Source organism: Pan paniscus, chromosome 10 (assembly GCF_029289425.2).
Source record: "Pan paniscus chromosome 10, NHGRI_mPanPan1-v2.0_pri, whole genome shotgun sequence".
NCBI lineage: Eukaryota > Metazoa > Chordata > Mammalia > Primates > Hominidae > Pan > Pan paniscus.
Genome location: NC_073259.2, coordinates 127,579,594 through 127,602,372, shown reverse-complemented (window position 1 = coordinate 127,602,372; position 22,779 = coordinate 127,579,594). Strand labels below are relative to the sequence as shown.

Below are 22,779 nucleotides of genomic sequence, written 5' to 3'. Positions count from 1 at the left end.
ATAGCTGAACAAAAGGTAGCAGAAACTTCTGCAGACTTAAACGTCCCTGTGTGACAGCTCTGAAGAGAGTACTGGTTCTCCCAGCATGGTGTTTGAGCTCTGAGAACAGACAGACTGCCTCCTCAAGTGGGTCCCTGACCACCATGTAGCTTCACTGGGAGACACCTCCCAGTAGGGGCCAACTGACACCTCATACAGTCGGGCGCCCCTTTGGGACGAAGCTTCCGGAGGAAGGATCTAGCAGCAATATTTGCTGTTCTGCAATATTTGCTGTTCTACAGCCTCCGCTGGTGATACCCAGGCAAACAGGGTCTGGAGTGGACCTCCAGCAAACTCCAACAGACCTGCAGCTGAGAGACCTGACTGTGAGACGGAAAACTAACAAACAGAAAGGAATAGCATCAACATCAACAAAAAGGACATCCACACCAAAACCCCATCTGTAGGTCACCAACAACAAAGACCAAAGGTAGATAAAACCACAAAGGTGGGGAGAAACCAGAGCAGAAAAGCTGAAAATTCTAAAAACTGGAGCACCTCTTCTCCTCCAAAGGATCGCAACTCCTTGCCAGCAATGGAACAAAGCTGGATGGAGAATGACTTTGACGAGCTGACAGAAGTAGGCTTCAGAAGGTCGGTAATAACAAACTTCTCCAAGCTAAAGGAGGATGTTTGAACCCATTGCAAGGAAGCTAAAAACCTTGAAAAAAGATTAGACGAATGGCAAACTAGAATAAACAGTGAAGAGAAGACCTTAAATGACCTGATGGAGCTGAAAACCAAGGCACAAGAACTACGTGAAGAATTCACAAGCTTCAGTAGCCGATTCAATCTAGTGGAAGAAAGGGTATCAGTGGTTGAAGATCAAATTAATGAAATAAAGTGACAAGAGAAGTTTAGAGAAAAGAGTAAAAAGAAATGAACAAAGCCTCCAAGAAATATGGGACTATGTGAAAAGACCAAAGCTATGTTTGATTGGTGTACCTGAAAGTGATGGGGAGAATGGAACCAAGTTGGAAAACACTCTGCAGGATATTATCCAGGAGAACTTCCCCAACCGAGCAAGGCAGGCCAACATTCAAATTCACAAAATACAGAGAACACCACAAAGATACTCCTTGAGAAGAGCAAGCCCAAGACACATAATTGTCAGATTCACCAAGGTTGAAATGAAGGAAAAAATGTTAAGGGCAGCCAGAAAGTTCAGGTTACCCACAAAGGAAGCCCATCAGACTAACAGTGGATCTCTCATCAGAAACTCTACAAGCCAGAAGAGAGTAAGGGCCAATATTCAGCATTCTTAAAGAAAAGGATTTTCAACCCAGAATTTCATATCCAGCCAAACTAAGCTTCATAAGTGAAGGAGAAATAAAATCCTTTACAGACAAGCAAATGCTGAGAGATTTTTGTCACCACCAGGCCTGCCTTACAACAGTGCCTGAAGGAAGCACTAAACATAAAAAGGAACAACCGGTACCAGCCACTGCAAAAACATGCCAAATTGTAAAGACCATAGATGCTAGGAAGAAACTGCATCAGCTAACGGGCAAAATAACCAGCTAACATCATAATGACGGGATCAAATTCACACATAGCAATATTAACCTTAAACGTAAATGGGCTAAATACCCCAATTAAAAGACACAGACTGGCAAATTGGATGAAGAGTCAAGATCCATCACTATGCTGTATTCAGTAGACCCATCTCACGTGCAGAGACACACATAGGCTCAAAATAAAGGGATGGAGGAAGATGTACCAAGCAAATGGAAAGCAAAAAAAGGAGGGGTTGCAATCCTAGTCTCTGATAAAACAGACTTTAAATCAACAAAGATCAAAAGAGACAAAGAAGGCCATTACATAATGGTAAAGGGATCAATTCAACAAGAAGAGCTAACTATCCTAAATATAGATGCACCAAATACAGGAGCACCCAGATTCAAAAAGCAAGGCCTTAGAGACCTACAAAGAGACTTAGACTCCTACACAATAATAATGGGAGACTTTAACACCCCACTGTCAATATTAGACAGATCAAGGAGACAGAAGTTTAACAAGGATATCCAGTACTTGAACTCAGCTCTGCACCAAGCAGACCTAATAGACATCTACAGAACTCTCCACCCCAAATCAACAGAATAGACATTCTTCTTAGCACCACATCACACTTATTCCAAAACTGACCACATAGTTGGAAGGAAAGCACTCCTCAGCAAATGTAAAAGAGCAGAAATTATAACAAACTGTCTCTCAGACCACAGTGCAATCAAATTAGAACTCAGGATTAAGAAACTCACTCAAAACTGCACAACTACATGGAAACTGAACATCCTGCTCCTGAATGACTACCGGGTACATAACGAAATGAAGGCAGAAATAAAGATGTTCTTTGAAACCAATGAAAACAAAGACACAACGTGCCTGAATCTCTGGGACACACTTAAAGCAGTGTGTAGAGGGAAATTTATAGCACTAAATGCCCACAAGAGAAAGCAAGAAAGATCTAAAATCAACACCCTAACATCACAATGAAAAGAACTAGGGAAGCAAGAGCAAACAAATTCAAAACTAGCAGAAGACAAGAAATAACTAAGATTAGAGCAGAACTGAAGGAGATAGAGACACAAAAAACCCTTCAAAAAATCAACGAATCCAGGAGCTGGTTTTTTGAAAAGATCAACAAAATTGATAGACTGCTAGCAAGACTAACAAAGAAGAAAAGAGAGAAGAATCAAATAGACACAATAAAAAGTGATAAAGGGAATATCACCACCGATCCCACAGAAATACAAACTACCATCAGAGAATACAATAAACACCTCTATGCAAATAAACTAGAAGATCTAGAAGAAATGGATAAATTCCTGGACACATACACCCTGTCAAGACTAAACCGGGAAGAAATTGAATCTGAATAGACTGATAACAGGCTCTGAAATTGAGGCAGTAATTAATAGCCTACCAACCAAAAAAAGTCCAGGACCATACGGATTCACAGCCAAATTCTACCAGAGGTACAAAGAGGAGCTGGTACCATTCCTTCTGAAACTATTCCAGTCAATAGAAAAAGAGGGAATCCTCCCCAACTCATTTTATGAGGCCAACATCATCCTGATACCAAAGCCTGACAGAGACAAAACAAAAAAAGAGAATTTTTAGACCAATATCCCTGATGAACATTGATGTGAAAGTCCTCAATAAAATACTGGCAAACCGAATCCAGCAGCAAATCAAAAAGCTTATCTGCCACGATCAAGTCAGCTTCATTCCTGGGATGCAAGGCTGGTTCAACATACGCAAATCAATAAACGTAATCCATCACATAAACAGAACCATCGACAAAAACCACATGATTATCTCAATAGATGCAGAAAAGGCCTTTGACAAAATTCAACAGCCCTTCATGCTAAAAACTCTCAATAAACTATGTATTGATGGAATGTATCTCAAAATAATGAGAGCTATTTATGACAAACCCACAGCCAATATCATACTGAATGGGCAAAAACGGGAAGCATTCCCTTTGAAAACTGGCACAAGACAGGGATGCCCTCTCTCACCACTCCTATTCAACATAGTGTTGGAAGTTCTGGCCAGGTCAATCAGGCAAGAGAAAGAAATAAAGGGTATTCACTTAGGAAAAGAGGAAGTCCAAATGTCCCTATTTGCAGATGACATGATTGTATATTTAGAAAACCCCATTGTCTCAGCCCAAAATCTCCTTAAGCTGATAAGCAACTTCAGCAAAGTCTCAAGATACAAAATCAATGTGGAAAAATCACAAGCATTCCTATATACCAATAACAGACAGAGAGCCAAATCATGAGTGAACTCCCATTCACAATTGCTGCAAAGAGAATAAAATACCTAGGAAACCAACTTACAAGGGATGTGAAGGACCTCTTCAAGGAGAACTACAAACCACTGCTCAACAAAATAAAAGAGGACACAAACAAATGGAAAAACATTCCATGCTCATGGATAGGAAGAATCAATATTGTGAAAATGGCCGTACTCCCCAAGGTAATTTATAGATTCAATGCTATCCCCATCAAGCTACCAATGACTTTCTTCACAAAATTGGAAAAAACTACTTTAAAATTCATATGGAACCAAAAAAGAGCCCGCATTGTCAAGTCAATCCTAAGCAAAAAGAACAAAGCTGGAAGCATCACACTACCTGACTTCAAACTATACTACAAGGCTACAGTAACCAAAACTGCATGGTACTGGTACCAAAACAGAGTTATAGACCAATGGAACAGCACAGAGGCCTCAGAAAAAACACCACACATCTACAACCATCTGATCTTTGACAAACCTGACAAAAACAAGCAATGGGGAAAGGATTCCCTGTTTAATAAATGGTGATGGGAAAACTGGCTAGTCTTATGTAGAAAGCTGAAACTGGATCCCTTCCTTACAACTTATACAAAAATTAATTCAAGATGGATTAAAGACTTAAATGCTAGACCTAAAACCATAAAAACCCTAGAAGAAAACCTAGGCAGTACCATTCAGGACATAGGCATGGGCAAAGACTTCATGACTAAAACACCAAAAGCAATGGCAACAAAAGCCAAAATAGACAAATGGGATCTGATTAAACTAAAGAGCTTCTGCACAGCAAAAGAAACTTATCATCATAGTGAACAGGCAACCTACAGAATGGGAGAAAATTTTTGCAATCTACCCATCTGACAAAGGGCTAATATCTAGAATCTACAAGGAACTTAAACAAATGTAGAAGAAAAAAATAAACAACCCCATCAAAAAGTAGGTGAAGGATATGAATAGACACTTCTCAAAAGAAGACATTTATGCAGCCAACAAACAAATGAAAAAAAGCTCATCATCACTGGTCATTAGATAATTGCAAATCAAAACCACAATGAGATACCATCTCATGCCAGTTAGAATGGCGATCATTAAAAAGTCAGGAAACAATAAATGCTGGAGAGGATGTGGAGAAATAGGAATGTTTTTACACTGTTGATGGGAGTGTAAATTAGTTCAACCATTTTGGAAGACAGCGTGGTGATTCCTCAAGGATCTAGAACCAGAAATACCATTTGATCCAGCAATCCCATTACTGGATGTATACCCAAAGGATTATAATTCTTTCTACTATAAAGACACATGTACACATATGTTTACTGCAGCACTATTCACAATAGCAAAGACTTGGAACCAACCCAAATGCCCATCAATGATAGATGGGATAAAGAAAATGTTGCACATATACACCATAGAATACTATGCAGCCATAAAAAAGGATGAGTTCATGTCCTTTGCAGGGACATAGATGAAGCTAGAAATCATCATTCTCAGCAAATTAACACAGGAACAGAAAACCAAACACACGTTCTCACTCATAAGTGGGAGTTGAACAATGAGAACACATGGACACAGGAAGGGGAACATCACAAGCTGGGGCCTGTCAGGGGATGGGGGTCTAGGGGAGGGATAGCATTAGGAGAAATACCTAATGTAGATGATGGGTTGATGGGTGCAGAAAACCGCCATGACACATGTATACCTATGTAACAAACCTTCATGTTACGCACATGTATCCCAGAACTTAAAGAATAATAATAATAATAATAATAATAATAATAGTTCTGTGATGTTCTCCCTAGGAAAAGAGCTTGCTAAATTTTATTAGTCAGGGCTGTGAACTCACCTCAAATAAAAGAGGACCCCCTAGTACTCCCTCTTCTTACCCATGCAGGGACTAGCTTTTCCAAGTCCTCCATAACTTCAAGTGGAAGTTGGACCCCATAACTGGTAAGTAGAAGGTGGAAGTTGCCCTAGAGTTAGTTTTGGCCAAACCTGCTAGAATCTTTCCTGAAGAAGCCTCACGGGTCATGGGGAGTAGAGTCTTGGCATTTGAATTTGTCTACAAGGTCATCCCCCTCCTTCCTTGCCCTCATTAACCTTGCCCTCATTAACACACCCAGGTCATTCTGTGGAAGGGCCCTCCTGGTATGAAAATGTCAACCGCTCCATAGCCTGTCAAGGCCTGGGAATTTGACCTTTTGAGTCACTTCTTTACCAGGAGGGAGGCGTTGAAGGCCCTGTTAAAATGCACATATGCCGTCTGATAAAATTAAAGAAGTGACTTCATTAACCTCTGCTAACACCTTACTGTGGAGTCCTTGTATTGCTGATGCATTTTGACAAACACCAGGAACTTCTTCTGGTGGTGGTGGTGAATGACAATGGAAAACTGTTTAGTGGCTCCTAAATTTTTATCTTGACCTTCAAAGGTTTGCACAGACTGACCTCTCCAATCCCCTGGGAACTATGCACTCCTTGCCTGCTTCCTTCCATACTCACTGACTGCCAGTGAATTCTTCCAACAAGTCAAGTCGTGTGCTGCTTTGGGATCTTTGCACACACTGTCTTCTCTTCTTGATCTGCTCTTTCCCTTTCTCTTCATGGTGCCGTCCTCTCATGGTTCCGGTCTTGCCTTAAAAGTCACCTTCCCAGTTGCCTGAGTTAAGGTAGATCCCTTCTAACTTACATATGGGGCTTCTCAAACTGTATTGTGCATACAAGACACCTGGAATCCCATTAAAATATAAACTTGGAGTTGGCAGATTGACTTGAAACCTGCAATTCTGCGTTTCTAACAAGCACCCAGGTGAGGTCCATGCTGCTGGTCCATGGAGTACACTTTTAGTAGCAAGATAAAGGACTCCTTATTACTGCCCATTTTTTATGCCACCCCAAAGCCTCTGAGTTTCCAGGGGGTACCATTTATATAGAATATAATGTCCCTTGCAGTTGGAGTTGGGCAACCAGGTAATGGGACAATCCCTCTACTATTAGAATATGAGCTCCATAAAGGCAGGGGACTTTGTGTCCCCAGCACTTAAACAGTGCCTGAATGTTGAGAGGTGATTGAATGAGGACACCTGAAACACTGTGGAGGGGAAGGAGGTGGTGTTTACCTCAATAGCCACAGCGATGTCAGGGGAGCACAGTTCCCAAATCCTCAGATCCTGCAGCACCTTCAGGAGGACATGGGGTCGAATCCGCAAGTCCAGGTTTTCTCCAAACTTCTGCAGTTTCACCAGGATCTTTTTGGCGGGGCGGAAGTTCTTTAGATCCTCTGGCAGTTTGGACAACAGATCAAAGTACCTTCAATTCCAAAAGGAGAGGACAAGTTAGGAAGCTGCTGGAAGATCTGAGCAACTCTGGCCATCCATCTCCACTTTCTCTTTCTGCTCTCTGTGATGTCTCCAGGGCAGCAGTATTCTTTATCTAGGGACCTTTCCTCTGTGACCCACAGATCAGGCATGTCTTTCCTTTTAGGGGTAGAAAAAGATGGAGAATGACTTGCATTTCATTAAAAAATAAAACAAAGGTATGATTTCAAGGGATGTATTTGTAATTTTTCTATCAGACAATGTGAAATGTTAGAAGAAAGGAATGGACTTTGGGATCTGAAACTTCTCTTCTGAGGGTTAATCAGGTCGGAGTTGATGTACACACATCTGTGGGATGTCTACTAGGATGCCGGAGGCTCTCACACAAGACGGTGTGTGTGTGTATTTTCTATCTCTTTGATTAATGAGCAAGGTTGGGTCAAAGCTTTGTGTATTTCAGTGTTATGTGAATGTGAGAGTAGTTTTGGAATCCATCCTTGAAGAACCTACTTGGTCTAATCTACTTTAGGTCTAACCTAAGGAGATGGTTCAGATGTGATCAGGTCTTAAGGCTGGTAGATCTCTTAAAAAAAAAAAAAACTCCCTCACCCCTTGCTATATATGTGCCCATTGTGGAAAATTTTGAAGATGTAATTGATCATCCATTATATGTTTTGGGCTTCTCATACTGCTTTATATTCTAGGATATATATTATATTAATTCCTGTCTCCTTGTTTAGAATAAAGTCTCGTTGAGGAGAAGAGGAAACTTGTCTGAGTTATTCAGTATTCAGACTGCTAGAATACTGCCTAACTCATAGTAGGTGCTCAATAACTATCATTTGAAAAACTGAATGAGTAATTGGATGAATGAACAACTACAACTCAACATCATCCTTACAACGCTGTGGTTTGTTTGACTTGATTTTAATGTTACTATGGAGGGGAATTACTTCCCCCATAATAATGACGGAAATTCCACCATTAGATTTGTGGGCTGAATCTCACTGTGGGAGGACCAGCATTAATTTCCTTCTGTAATACCTTTATGTGAGTTAGTTCATAACAACCTTTCCTCCTCCCCCCAACTTCCCTCCCACAGAGGGAAGAGGGTTTGCAGAAGACCCTTTTCTCCCTTTCATAAGAGGGTCCCTCTTAAAAGACTCATGTATCTTCAGGGCCAGACATTGCTTGTGAGAAAGTGATGTTCTGGGATGTGAGGATGTGTAGAAGTTCCAACAACTCTGCAAAGACTCCAAGGACCTGCTTGTAAGTTCCTGTTTCACATTATAAAACTCATGGAAGGGATTCTGGGTACATTTTTTACTTTCTCATCTTACTCTTAAATCTTAATGTATTCACCCTGCTAGGATGGGGTTCGGGACACCACAGTTCAGTAGATTCCAATTCTGTATTGCAAATGAGCACACAGACTGAGGTTAGACAGGAGTTCGAATCCGAAATTCACCAGTTAACTGATGGTGTGACCTTTGACAAGTGAATTTACCCCTCTGAGTCTCTGTTTCCTTGTTTGTGAAATGGGGGTTAATATGCATCTTTCAGGATTATTTTGTTGGGGGGGGATAAAATGGACAATTTATGAAAATTGCTTATGTAGTGACTGCCATCTAGTAATCACTCAATTCATGTTGCTTTTTTTGTTGTTACTTATCATCACCCTTATGCTGTGGCACAGTGTTTCTAGGATATGACTGCCTGGTTTTGCACTTTTTAGGGATTACGTTACTTGGGGGGATGCAGTGATCACACCCATAGACCTCAGAATCTGTAGAAATTTTCAGGTTGATATGCCTCATCTGCCTGTCCCACAGGGCCTGGCAAGGTTGTCCTTATTTGCAAGTCTGAATCAAACAGCAGGTAAATATGGAGAACGCAATGGGTTGGATTATCTGTGATTTCAGAAACCAGGAGTTTTGGGCCTGATTGTGCTCTGGATTTAGTGTGTCTGGGGGGTGGGGGATCCTGTTGATGGCCAATGACAGTTTTGGAGTAATGCCTCTCTATGCCTTGAAGGACAGTGGAATCAATAGTGATCTTGTAATAACAACACCCTGTTCTCTTCCAGGGACCATCTTATCTGGTTCTTAGGATATTTACCAGTGGTCTGCAATTTCTTCTGCATCTCCTTTTACTACAGATATGTGATGTCTCATTTTTGCTATGTCCTTTTGAAAATTTGAGACAAGGACAAAAGCACGGAACTTCTGGATACCTCTCTCTTCTTGGCGCCTACAAGGTTGTATGAGAAAGAGAGAGAAGAATGAGATCCCCTCCTCCTGTAACCATCTTAGCTGCCCTTTGAGATCTGACTTAAACACCTTTTCCTTCATGAGGCTTTTCTTAACCCTGTCAGCTAATCTTTAACTTAGGCTCTGGCTTTTGCCACAAGAGGATACAGCTCTCTCCAAGGTCCTGAAGCACTATTTAAGCACAGTTAAATCTAGTCACTTTTTATTAGCTTTCATTCTCTTCCTACTTCTGATTGTATTTACATAGCTTTTCAGTCTCTAAGATGGGGAATAATAATGATTCCTATTTGCCAGAGGTGAGGATTAAATGATATAATGTGTGTAAACTGTTGAGATTCATGCCAGACACACAGTAGGTGTTAACTCGTCCTGGTTCCTCTCTTCCCCACTCCCCTTATCATCTTGTGCCTATGTTCTGTCTCTCCAATGAGACTTTATATTATAAATATCACCATGTCACCCCACTGCATACAGCTTTCAATAGCTTTTCAGTTTACTTAGAATAAATTCTTCTCTAAGGCTCTAAATTATTCATCCCCCACATTTTCCAGCTTTATCCTCATCCTTTCCATCCCTTCTCTTCCAGAATTTTATCCTTTGGGTCATGATCAAAGTCTCTGAGATGCCGGGCGCAGTGGCTCATGCCTGTAATCCCAGCACTTTGGGAGGGTGGATCATGAGGTCAGGAGATCGACACCATCCTGGCTAACGTGGTGAAACCCCGTCTCTACTAAAAAAATACAAAAAAAAATTAGCCGGGCGTGGTGGCGGGCGCCTGTAGTCCCAGCTACTCGGGAGACTGAGGCGGGAGAATGGCGTGAACCCAGGAGGCGGAGCTTGCAGTGAGCCGAGATTGCGCCACTGCACTCTAGCCTGGGCGACAGAGCGAGACTCCATCTCAAAAAAAAAAAAAAAAAAAAAAAAAAAGAAAGAAAGAAAAAGAAAAAACAAAGTCTCTGAGATAAAGCTCAACCTCCACAGCTGGGCTATCACAGCCTTTTATAATCTGGCTTCTCTAGCTCTCTGATCACCTTGCAAACACTGTATGCCCCAGCCACACCTGACTACTGGCAGTTCCCTGGCTCTCTGTGCCCCTCTGACTTCTGGGACCTATCTGTTGCTTTTCCTTGAAACTCCCTTCCACCCTACTTTTCCAGCATGACTTTTTAAAAATTTGTTTTAGATTTGGGGCTACATGTGAAGATTTGTTACATAGATAAACATGTGTCACGGGGGTTTGTTGTACATATTACTACATCACCCAGGTATTAAGCTCTGTACCCAATAGTTATTTTTTTGCTCCTCCCCCTCCTCCCACCATCCCCCCTCAAGGTAGACTCCAGTGTCTGTTGTTTCCTTCTTTGTGTTCATAAATTCTTATCATTTAGCTTCCACTTATAAGTGAGAACATGTGGTATTTGGTTTTCTGTTCCTGTGTTAGTTTGCTAGGATCATAGCCTTCAGCTCCATCTATGTTCCCCAAAAATACATGATCTCATTCTTTTTTATGGCTGCATAATATTCCATGGTATGAATGTACCAAAATTTTTTATCCAGTCTGTCATTGATGGGCATTTAGATTGATTCTCTGTCCTTTCTATTGTGAATAGTGCTGCAGTGGACATTCACATGCATGTGTCTTTATGGTAGGATGATTTATATTCCTTTGGGTAGTATATACCCAGTAATGGGATTGCTGGATTAAATGGAAGTTCTGCTTTTAGCTCTTTAAGGAATAGCCATACTGCTTTCCACAATGGTTGAACTAATTTACACTCCCACCAACAGTGTATAAGGATTCCTTTTTCTCCGTGACCTCACCAGCATCTGTTATTTTTTGACTTTTTAATAATAGTCATTCTGACTGGTGTGAGATGGTATCTCATTGTGGTTTCGATTTGCATTTCTCTAATGATCAGTGATGTTGAGCTTTTTAAAATATGCTTCTTGGCCACAATGTATGCCTTCTTTTAAGAAAGTGTCTGTTCATGTCCTTTGCCCACTTTTCAATGGGTTGTTTTTCTCTTGTAAATTTCTTTAAGTTCCTTATAGATGCTGGATATTAGACCTTTGTCAGATGCATAGTTTGCAAATATTTTCTCCCATTCTGTGGGGTGTCAGTTTACTCGGTTGATAGCATCTTTTGCTGGGCGGAAGCTCTTAAGTTCAATTAGATCCCATTTGTCAATTTTTGCTTTTGTTGCAATTGCTTTTGGTGTCTTTGTCATAAAATCTTTGCCCATTCCTAGGTCCAGGATGGTATTGCCTAGGTTGTCTTCCAGGGATTTTATAGTTTTGGGTTTTACATTTAAGTCTTTAATCCATCTTGAGTTGATTTTTATTTATGGTGTAAGGGAGGGGTCTAGCTTCAATCTTCTGCATATGGCTAGCCAGTTATCCCAGCACCATTTATTGAATAGAGAGTTTTTTCCCCATTGCTTGTTTTTGTCACCTTTGTCAAAGATCAGATGGCCATACATGTGCAGCCTTACTCTGGGCTCTCTGTTCTGTTCTATCAGTCTGTGTGCCTGTTTTTGTACCAGTATCATGCTGTTTTGGTCACTGTCACCTTGTAGTATAGTTTGAGGTCAGGTGACGTGATTCCTCCAGTTTTGTTCTTTTTGCTTAAGATTGCCTTGGTTATTCAGGCTCTTTTTTGGTTCCATATAATTTTTAAAATATTTTTTTCTAGTTCTGTGAAGAATATCTTTTTGGTAGTTTGATAGGAATATAATTGAATCTATAAATTGCTTTGGGCAGTATAGCCATTTTAGTGATATTGATTCTTCCTACTCATGAGCATGGGATGTTTTTCCATTTGTTTGTGTCTTTGATTTCTTTGAGCAGTGTTTTGTAATTCTCATTGTAGAGATCTTTCACTTCCCTAGGTATTTTTGTGTGTATTTGTATTAGCTGATAGCAGTCTTTCCTTTCTATATTTAGTGCTCCTTTCAAGATTTCTTGGAAGGCAAGTTTGGTGGTGATTAAGTCCCTCAACATTTGCTTATCTGAAAAGGATCTTATTTCTTTTTCACATAGGAAGCTTAGTTTGTCTGGATATGAAATTCTTTGTTGAAGATTTTTTTCTTTAAGAATGTTGAATATAGCCCCCCAGTCTCTTCTGGCTTACAGGGTTTCAGCTGAGAGGTCTGCTGTTAGCCACATGGGGATCCCTTTTTTGGTGACCTGCCCTTTCTCTCTAGCTGCCTTTAACATTCTTCATTATGACCTTGGAAAACCTGATGATTATGTGTCTTGGGGATGATCTTCTTGTATAGAATCTTGCAGGAGTTGTCTGTATTTCCTGAATTTGACTATTGGCTTCTCTAGCAAGGTCGAAGAAGTTTTCATGGATGACATCCTGAAATATATTTTCCAAGTTGTTCAGCATGACTCTTTGGGTTTGAATTCTAGCTTTACTACTTAGCCATTGGAGAACCTTTGACAAGAGGCATCTCTGAGCTCACTTTTATCATCTACAAAATAAGTTAATGATAGCACCTACCTCATAGGATTGTTGTGAGCATTAAATGATACATAAATACAAAGCTCTTACATCCATGACTGGTACATAGTAAGTGCCCTGGAAATATCATCTATGTTTATTAAACTGAAAATATTGTTTCCAGCTGTGTGTGGTGGCTCATGCTTGCAAACCCAGCATTTTGGGAGGCCAAGGTGAGAGGACTGCTTGAGGCCAGGAGTTTGACACCAGCCTGGAAAATATAGCAAGACCCTATCTGTAAAAATACCCCAAAAACCAAAAACCAAAAAACTTATCACTCGAGGCTGCAGTAAGGTATGATCATGCCACTGAACTCCAGCCTGGGTAACAGAGCAAAACCCTGTCTCAAAAAAAAAAAAAAAAAAAAAGAAAAGAAAAGAAACTGCTGTTTCCTCCAAGGAAACATTTCTGAGGGCTGTCCTGGGCCAGGTGGGGCATCCCTTTTGTGTTCAGGCTGCTTCCTCCCACAACATCCAGACCCCTGTGTGCTAATTTCCTGTTTACCTTTCCATCTTCCCTACTGGACTGTTAGCTCCCAGAAGGAAAGGGCAAGGATTAGTCTTCTCCAGCCCTAGCCCCAGAGCATTCAGCCCATCAGTGCTGTGAGAATGAGAGTGCAACGGGCCATCATGCAAACTTTGTTGTATAGATGCATTCATCAGGATGGATGGTCTCTGGAGTCAAGGAGTAAGCTAGAAAGGGCAGAAGTTATTGGGTTATCAGAACAGGGAAGAAAAACTTTCAGTGGCTTTCTGGTGCTCTTAAGATCAAATCCCGCATCATAACTCTGGCATTTGTGGCTTGCATGATGCAGCCCTCATCTACCACTTGTCCATCCTCTTCAAATTCTCCATGTCCCTTCTGGACTTGGGACTTTGCATGCACTTTTCCTTCTACCTGGAATGTCATTCCACCTTCTCATCACACTGCTGGCTCTTCCTCATCCTTCAGGACTCATCTAAAAGTCACCTCCTCAGAGAGGTCTTCCCAGATTTCCCCATCTAGATTAGGTACCTATGCTCTCTATCTCTGTCTCATAGCACCCTGTTCTCTTACTGTACGACAATGATTAGAATTTGTACCTATATATTTATGGATGCAGTTATTTTGTTTCTGCCCATATTTTCCAGAAGACTGTGAGCTCCCTGAGGACAGAGAACAAGTTCTTCTTGTTTGTGATATAGCCCCAGCACCTGGCACCTGGCAGGCATATAGTAGGTACCCAGTGAATGCTGTTTGAATGAATGGATATATATGTGCGCTTACTTCATGAGGATTTCCATCTTGTCCTGCAGGCAGAAGCCAGCCTCCTGGGCTACGCTGTAAAACTTGGCCCTCATGGTGTTACACACCCCACTCTTGTAGTCGATGTTGATGTCACAATTAGTGCGGCTGTGGACACAGATAAGAAAGGCTTGGGGAATGGAGCCCAGGGATGTCCCCTAGTAACCTGGGTCCCACTCTGGCCCCCCTTGGCCCCAAGGTGCTCTGGATGGGGGACTCCCTGTAGCCACCTGGGTTCTCTGCCCTCACCTGGAGCCTCCCTAAGCATCTCCCTGGATGTAGAAAGGACAGATCTTCCCAATAGCATCAGGATGGTCGTTCAGACCCTATTAAATGAGCCCACAGTGAGACAACTGGTCACTGGAGCCCAGCAAATGTTAAGGACGGGAGATGGAATTTGGAGCTGGGAGATTCAGGCTCAAAGTCCAGCTTCACCACTTCTTAGCTGTGTGGCCTCAGGCAAGACATTTCACGTGGCCAGGTTTCAGCCTGCTCCTTTGTAAGATGGGTTAGTCCTCCTGCCTCATAGGATTGGTTTTGAGGAACAAGCAAGGTAACGAAGACAGAATGCTTTTCATGGTGCCTGGCACAGCGGAGGAGTTTCTTGCCATTGTCTGCATTGCTGCTCAGCTTCTTGGCTATGAGTCCCTAAACCTGGGGGATCCCTTGTCCTTCAGCATCATCTATGGCTTTAGGGAGTCTGGTCTGCATTGGGTCATTTCTACACCCCTGGGAAGATAGAGGGTGTGGTCACCATATTCCCTCTTGCGTGGTTCCTTCCATTGCCCTCCTGGCTTACTTTTTAGACTTCTTCTGGACTGGTTGGATGTGGCTTTCTGCACTTGTACTGCTGGATCTCTCACTGAAACACAAAAGGATGGTTTCAAGTTGCTCAGAGTCTGCTTTTCAAGAAAAGGGTGCCCGCAGTGCTCCATGGCACCTGCTAGCTTCCAGGATTCAGGCATGGGAGGTGGTTCTAATCAAGGCACCAGTCACAGAACTCTATGAATTTCTTCCCACCTCTTGGCCTTTCCTCCTGCCATATCCCTGCCTGGAGGGTCCTCTTTGTTTCTTTTCTACCTATTTAAATCCTACCCTGCCTTATGGTCCACAGCAACTCCTGTATATCTGAACTCTCGTGTGTCTAACTTTGACCTTCCACCTCTGCATATTGTCAGGATTACGTCTTTTCTGGATCTCAGTTTCATTTGTGTAAAACTGTTCTCTTTGTCTGGAGGGTGAATTGAATTAGGACCTTTCCACACTCCTCTCCATGCCCAACACTTAACACTGGACCAGGTGCAGTTTAGTGAAGCCCAACACCCATTTTACCCCTTGTCAGTCTGTGAGCAAGCAGCTCCCTTCTGGATGGTCAGTTTCCTCATCTGTGACCCATCAACTCATCATGCCATCCAACCATTTCTAGGTGTGGATGACGGAATCCTCGTATGGATACCCCCTCCTGTGACTCTGCCTGGGCAAGCTTCCTAGAGGGGGATGAAGAGCCCCTACCCCTGCCCACCACCCCCTTCATGCCTTTCTCCAGGATCCTTGTTTAGGGACTTGGGCTTTCAGCACCATTGTCTAGCACCTTCTCTCTGACCCTGTTTCCCCTTCTTTCTTCCAAATGCTTGGAAAACTGTCTGACCACTTTATCTGTGGCTCTGAGGGAGGGAGTGGTAAGACCATTTTCCTTTTTAATATGATGTGTGGGTAACCCTTTGCTTCTAGCCCTGTGGCATTTGGGACTTCTTTAGGCAGGCAGGCCTGGCCATTTTCCAGACCCCTCCCCATAGAAAAGGTCCTGGCCTTTGCTGGTTTCCCCAGAAGCTCACAGGACTAGACCTGGAGGTCTTAGGCCTAGTAGGCAAATCCTCATCCTACTTGGGTAAGAAGCAGGCCCCCATTAACAATATCCAGATAGCCTTGATTTTGGATTCCAACCAGCTGCCCTAATCCCTGCAGATGAATCCTTTGGGGGAGCATGGTGGCCCTGACCTTCCTCCTGTAGATGGCTCTCTTCTTTTCAAGAGCTTTGACAGTGATTCAGGGAGGAGGTGGGAGGTAAAGAAAGTGGTGTTATTAGGGAGTGATAAGCAAGAGACAGAAATAAGCAACAAAAAACCCTTCTGCCTGTCTCACTCTGTGCCCCCCACCTGGCCCTCTTTGAGTTTCAGCTGCACTGGTCTTTGCTTGGTGCCCCTGAGCCTAAGCTTCCTCCTGCCGCAGGACCTTTGCACACACTATTCCCCCTGCTTGGAACAGCATTCCCACCTTTTCCACCTCATAGCCTAGTCAATTCTCCTTTGTCCTGAAGTTCTCAGCTTAAACATCAGACTCAGTGTTGGTTAGCACCCAACACCCCTACTTCTTTTTCAGAACACTTCACAGTCATGATGTTATGGCTAGCTGTAGGATTATCTGAGAAATGCTTGACTCTCCCATTAAATCAGCAATTCTTAAGCATGGGTAGAATTCAAGGGGTCCATGAATGCAGATGGGAGAAAAGTTGCATCTTTAGTTGAACTAACTTTCAACCAAAATGGAAATTGCAGGTATTTGCCTATCACATTACAATTGTGAGAGATAATTTGAAAAATCATTTATACTCAACACTAATCCAAAATTACAGGAGTTAAGTCTTGTTATATAACGCATTGTGAAAGACACGCATAGATTACCATATTCCAAATTTGATTGTAATATAGCAATCTAGATTACTACAAATTTCTTAGTGATCTTTTGTACTGTATAGTATGCATTTAAAAACATTTTTCTTAAAGGAGTCCATAGATTTTCTCAGACTACCAAGGAGTCTATGGCACATAAAAGGTTATAACCCCAGCCCAGACACAGAGATCCACGAGGGCAGGCTGTGTTTGTTTGTGTTTGTTTCATTTGCTACTGAATCCCCGAAACCTAGCGCAGTTACTGGCACAGATGGGGAATCTAAGAATATTCTGTAAATGGGCTGGGCTCATGCCTGTAATTCCAGCATTTAGAAGGCCGAGGGAGGCGGATCACTTGAGGTCAGGCGTTTGAGACCAGCCTGGCCAACATGGTGAAACCCTGTCTCTACTAAAAATACAAAAATTAGCAGGGCATGGTGGTGCGTGCCTGTAATCCCAGCTGCTTGGGAGGCTGAGGCAGGAGAATCACTTGAACCCAAGAGATGGAGGTTGCAGTCAGCCGAGATCACACCACTGCACTCCAGCCTGGGTGACAGAGTGAGAGTCCATCTCAAAAAAAAAAAAAAAAAAAAAAAAAAAAATTCTCTAAATGAACAAATAAATTGGGGTAAGATCTCCACCTCCTCCATTATAAATTACCCAAGTAGAGAGAAAGAGACATAGTCTTGTACCGCGTCCTCCCCACCTCACTTCTCCATGACTAGAAGATTTTAACTTGATGGTATATAATTGTTGGGGAGAAATACCTGAATTCCCACGCCTGGCCCTGCAGTAAAGGGGCTTGTTTCTAGTGGGATCATAAGAAGGAAAAAGTTCTCTCTTTCCTGTCCCACTTTCCATGGTCTGGGGAGGAGCGTCCCTGCGGTGGCCCCTGTAAGTGTGGGCTGCCTTCGGAGGCACCTGCTGCAGGCTCCAGGCTTTCCTACCTTGATTTGAGAGTGGTCTGCATTTCCTTATAAGCAGAATTACTCTTGTTTTGTTTCAGCACTGACAAGATGCTGCAAGGCAAAATGAGTCCTTTAACAAGGCGCTGAATTCATGAAGATTTTGTGCAGTAACTACGTGTGGGAGGAGGGGGAATTCTCTTTCTAGAGCAAGAATCTTCAGACTCTACTGAGCACAGCACTCACCTGGAGAGTTTGCTATGAATACAGATTCCTCGGCCACATTTCCTGGGACTTGAATACATTAGGCCTGGAGGGGGGCCCCAGAAGCTGCATTTAGATCACACACACAGGTACACACACACACACACACTCTCTCTCTCTCTCTCCTAAAATTCCCCACCATACAGCAAAATACTGTGACATAATGCCCACCTGAAGTGCTTGTTTAAAAAATATAGCTACTGGCCAGGCGTCATGGTTCACACCTGTGATCCCAGCACTTTGGGAGGGCAAGGCAAGCGGATCACTTGAGGTCAGGAGTTCAAGACCAGCCTGGCCAACATTGCGAAGCCCTGTCTCTACTAAAAATACAAAAATTAGCCGAGTGTGGTGGTGCAGCCTCCCACCTACTCGGGAGGCTGAGGTGGGAGAATCGCTTGAACCAGGGAGGCAGAGTTTGCAGTGATCTGAGATCGCACCACTGCACTCCAGCCTGGGTAACAGAGCATGACTCTGTCAAAAAAAAAAAAAAAAAAAAAAATATATATATATATATATATATATATCTCACTACCTCTGCATATTCTGATTCAGTGGGTTCTGGGATGAAGAGGCATAGAAATTTGTATTTTTCACAAGTATCCTAACTGCTTCTAATCATCAGGGACACTGCTACCAGATTTTAAGAAAAGCTGTATTTTTAGATGGCTAGGGGGCAGCCCGGCCTTGAGCCTGGGGGCTGGATGTGCTGGCTTGTAGGGATTTCTGCAGGCCCCTCAGTTCGATGTCAGCCTTGATGGGAGCAGATTTGGGATCTAAAGTGAGAAAGGAATCCAGCTTCTAAAGTGAGGGGCAAAAGAGAATCTGCAGCTTTTCCAGCTTTTCCTAACCGTCTCTCTGTAGCTCTGCGTTGAAGCTTTAATGTCTGCTGCCTTAGCAAAAGATTAGGGAGATTTTTTTCCCAGAGGAATTAATGAGGAAGGGAAACTTCAACACATTCTTGCTCTGTAACCATGGTTATTTTATCATTAAATTGAAAGCAGAGGCCATGTCATGGTCTCATGAGAACCAGGGTCTAGAGTGGTTTTGTCTTTGAAGACCTTATGGAAGTCACTGCTTGTTGCTCTTTGACATATATGGGATGGGGTGATGGTAATGGTGAATGTACCTGTCTCAGCAGGAGAAGATTCCGTGGGGCAACATGTGTGAGATAAAAGTAACAACCGTCCTCACCACCATCCCCACCACCAACCTCACTGCCATTTATTGAATACTTACTCTATGCCAGGCACATGCTAATATGTTAAATAAATGCATTATCTGATTAAGTGCTTAAAATGTTTCACTGAACTAGATGTTATTTCCATAACATTAGTAATATTTTACAGGGATAATATTATCTAATTCTCACTACAACCCTTTGGGATAGGCTGCTAATGAGCCTCATTTTACAGAATGAGAATCAGACTCAGAGAGATGAAGCAACTTGCCCAACATCACCCGGCAATTAGTCATGGCCATGGAGCCTGACCTTAGTTTGTCTGGTTCCAAAGCCAAGCTTTGATGCGACACAATCTCATTTTATAGATGAGAAAACAGAGGTTTAGAGAAAGGCTAGATGACTTGTCCAAGGGCAACAGGTTTTGGATCCACATCAGTCTGACTCCAAAGCCAGTGCCTGTGCTGTGAGTTCTTACAAAGGAGGGAGCCTCATTGAGCTGATGCTTCATTATTATTGTCTGTCTCTAATGCTTATAAATCAGGCACAGCAGTGGGGGCCTTATGGGTCAACGTTGTCTCTGAGTGCCTCCAAGTGCCACCTTCCAGAGCAGCCCCAATGAGAGTCGAGGCAGCAGCCAGCGAATTCATCATTCACAAGCAGAGGTGAGGTGTGAGGCATGTGAAAGTGCACAGTGAACTGTAATTATGGTAATAACAATAACCAACAAGTCATAGTTGGCATCCCAGTGCGCTGAAGGCGATGATGAACCTCTTCTAGTGCCTCATTTATTTTCAGGAAGGAATTTGCTTACTCAAAGGAATCCACACCTGGGAAGGGAGCTCTGGCTCTAGGCTGTGTGCTCTCTGGGGCTTTTAGAGGTCAGAAGTCTGTGGACGAGGCTTCCCACCAGAAAGCGGATGTCTTAGGTTCAAGTCTGATAGTACCTCCTTATGAGCTAATCATATCGGTTGCCGGCTTGAAACTTCAAAGGATTCCCGCTGCTCTTAGAATAAAAACCAGAATCCTTGAGTTTCATCCCTTTTTGGCTGCATTTCAGTTCCCTGAAGGTGTTGTGGTCCTTTTTGACCACGTTTGCACATGTGCTGCCTATAATACTCTCTTCCCCACCTCCCTAACCGCCCATGCCAGCCTCATCAGGCTGGCTCTTTTACATGCTGTATCCAAATCTCAGCTTAAAGCTTCTTCCTTGGAGGAAACTTCTCTGATCCCCATCCCCAACCCAGACTAGGTCAAATGCCGTTATTATTTGTTCTCACAGTTTCAAGCTTTCCTTTAATGGACACTTCTCACAATAATAATGAGTACACAGCCCATACATGTTCATGAGTATTCACTCAAAGGAGGAATGAATAACCAGAAGATTCCTGAGAAGCAGTGTGGCAGAATGGCAAAGAGAATGGTTTTTGGAATTAGAAATGTCTGGATTTGCCAGGTATGGTGATTCACACCTGTAATCCCAGCATTTTGGGAGGCCGAGGTGGGAGGATCACTTAAGCCATGAGTTTGAGGCCAGCCCGGGCAGTATAGCGAGACCCTGTCTCTACAAAATAATAAAAAACAAAATTAGCCAGATGTGGTGGTGTGTGCCTGTAGTCCCAGCTACGTAGGAGGCTGAGTTGGGAGGATCACTTGAGTCCAGGAGTTGGAGGCTGCAGTGAGCTATGATTGTGCCACTGCACTTCAGCTTGGGCAACAGAGTGAGACCCTGTCTCAGAGACAAAAATAAATGGGTAAGAAAGGTCTAGATTAGAGTGATGGCCTTATCATTCACTAGCTGAGTGACCTTGAACTAGTCACATAGGCTCTCTCAGCCTCATTTCTTGATTTGTAAAATAAAGATAATAGTACCTACCTTGTAGGATTATTGTAAGAACTCAGAGAGGTGATACACATAAACAACACAGCTCAGTGCCTGTCAGAGAAAATGCTCAACAGTTGGCATTTACTAATGGCAACTACTACTGTTAATGTGATTGCTATTATTCTAAGCTTTATTTGCCCCAGGAGTCAAGAGCACATACCTGGGTGCTTTTCTTTGCATCCCATTTTCTATTGTGACTGTCCTCCGGGCATCTTCCCGAACCATCTCCAGGAGCTTCTGCAGATCTGATGAGAATATGAGAGGTCACCCTTGACCAGAAGCCACCCCTGAGACAGGATTGTGCAGAACAGGATGCAGCCCCCAAACTGGGGTCACCTCTGCTCCTGAGGGTTGGGGATCTGGAGAGGGATTCCACTGGGGTCCAGAAGAGGTGGCTGATAGCGTTGGGCATGTTGCAAATCTGACCATGCCACGCCCCTGCTTAAAACCCATCAGTGGTTCTGTGTTACGTTTGGCTAATGCCTGTAATGCCAGTACTTTGAGAGGTCAAGGCAGGTGGATCACTTGAGGCCAGGAGTTTGAAACCAGCCTGGCCAACATGGTGAAACCCTACCTCTACAAAAAATACAAAAATTAGCTGGGCGTGGTGGTGGATGTCTGTAATCTCAGCTTCTCAGGGGGCTGAGGCATGAAAATTGCTTGAACCTGAGAGGCAGAGGTTGCAGTGAGCCGAGATCGTGCCACTGCACTCCAGCCTGGGTGATACAGTTAGACTCTGAATCAAAATAATAACAATAATAATAAAATAAAAAATAAAACATAAATAAATTCTTTCAACATGGCCTGTGAGGCCTGCCAGGATCCAGCTGCTCGTTTTATCCCCCATTTCATCTCCCTTCCCTTCCCCACCTTAAACTCTACTGCAGCCAGAGAGAACTGTTTCCAAAGCCGAGAATAAATCATCTTGCTCAGTAAACCTTCTCTGATCTCCATAGGCCTGAAGTTTTAAACCAGCAATCCACAGGCTGAATTCAGCTTACAAATGTGTTTTATTTGATTCCATGTGGATGCCAACCTTTTAACACTGGAAGATTTCACATGAAAATCCAGACCTCCAGCTTCCCTAGAAAGGAGTCTGAGATGGGACACACTGCCCCCATTCCTGCTGCATGCTGGACGTGCCTTTAGATAGGCGAGTGCTCTCCAGCTCCCCACAGCTCCCACCACCCCTCCTTGCCTGGCCTAGCTTTTATTTTCATATTTAATATTGATTTTGGCTGGGTGCAGTGGCTCACACCTATAATCTCAGCACTTTGGGAGGCCGGGGTGGGAGGATTGCTTGAGTTCAGGAGTTCGAGGCCAGCCTGGGCAACATGGAGAAACCACCAGTTCTACTAAAACAAACATATAAAAAAATTAGCTAGGCATGGTGGGGTAAACCTGTATTCCCAGCTACTCAGGAGGCTGAGGTGGGAGAATCACCTGAGCCTGGGAAGTCAAGGCTGCAGTGAGCCAAGATCACACCACTGCTCTCCAGCCTGGACGACAGAATGAGAGTCTGTCTCAGAAAAAAAGAATATTGTTGATTTTTGTATAGTATAGAAATATTTATTCATACCTGACTGTTATGGATTGAATTGTGTGACCCTCTCTGCCAAGATATGCTGAAGTCCTAATCACCAGGACCTCAGTCGATGACCTTATT

At 43.0% G+C, this 22,779-nt stretch overlaps 1 protein-coding gene and 1 long non-coding RNA gene across 7 annotated transcripts in view; one reads left to right on the top strand and one right to left on the bottom strand.

Moving 5' to 3' along the window:
• CCDC60 (coiled-coil domain containing 60) overlaps window positions 1-22,779 on the bottom strand; it is a 204,410-nt gene that overhangs the window by 3,058 nt on the left and 178,573 nt on the right. For 2 of the 3 annotated variants that reach the window (XM_003832402.4, XM_055096245.1), the window contains 6 exons: window positions 21,274-21,358; window positions 17,830-17,901; window positions 15,013-15,075; window positions 14,196-14,321; window positions 9,273-9,404; window positions 6,957-7,146 (listed from right to left, as the gene is read on the bottom strand). In XM_003832402.4, coding sequence (XP_003832450.2) covers window positions 6,957-7,146; window positions 9,273-9,404; window positions 14,196-14,321; window positions 15,013-15,075; window positions 17,830-17,901; window positions 21,274-21,358 — 668 coding nt within the window. The remainder of the gene's footprint in view (window positions 1-6,956; window positions 7,147-9,272; window positions 9,405-14,195; window positions 14,322-15,012; window positions 15,076-17,829; window positions 17,902-21,273; window positions 21,359-22,779) is intronic. The other variant, XM_055096246.1, reaches the window with a different exon arrangement.
• LOC106635409 (uncharacterized) overlaps window positions 1-22,779 on the top strand; it is a 281,598-nt gene that overhangs the window by 131,323 nt on the left and 127,496 nt on the right. The window lies entirely within an intron of this gene.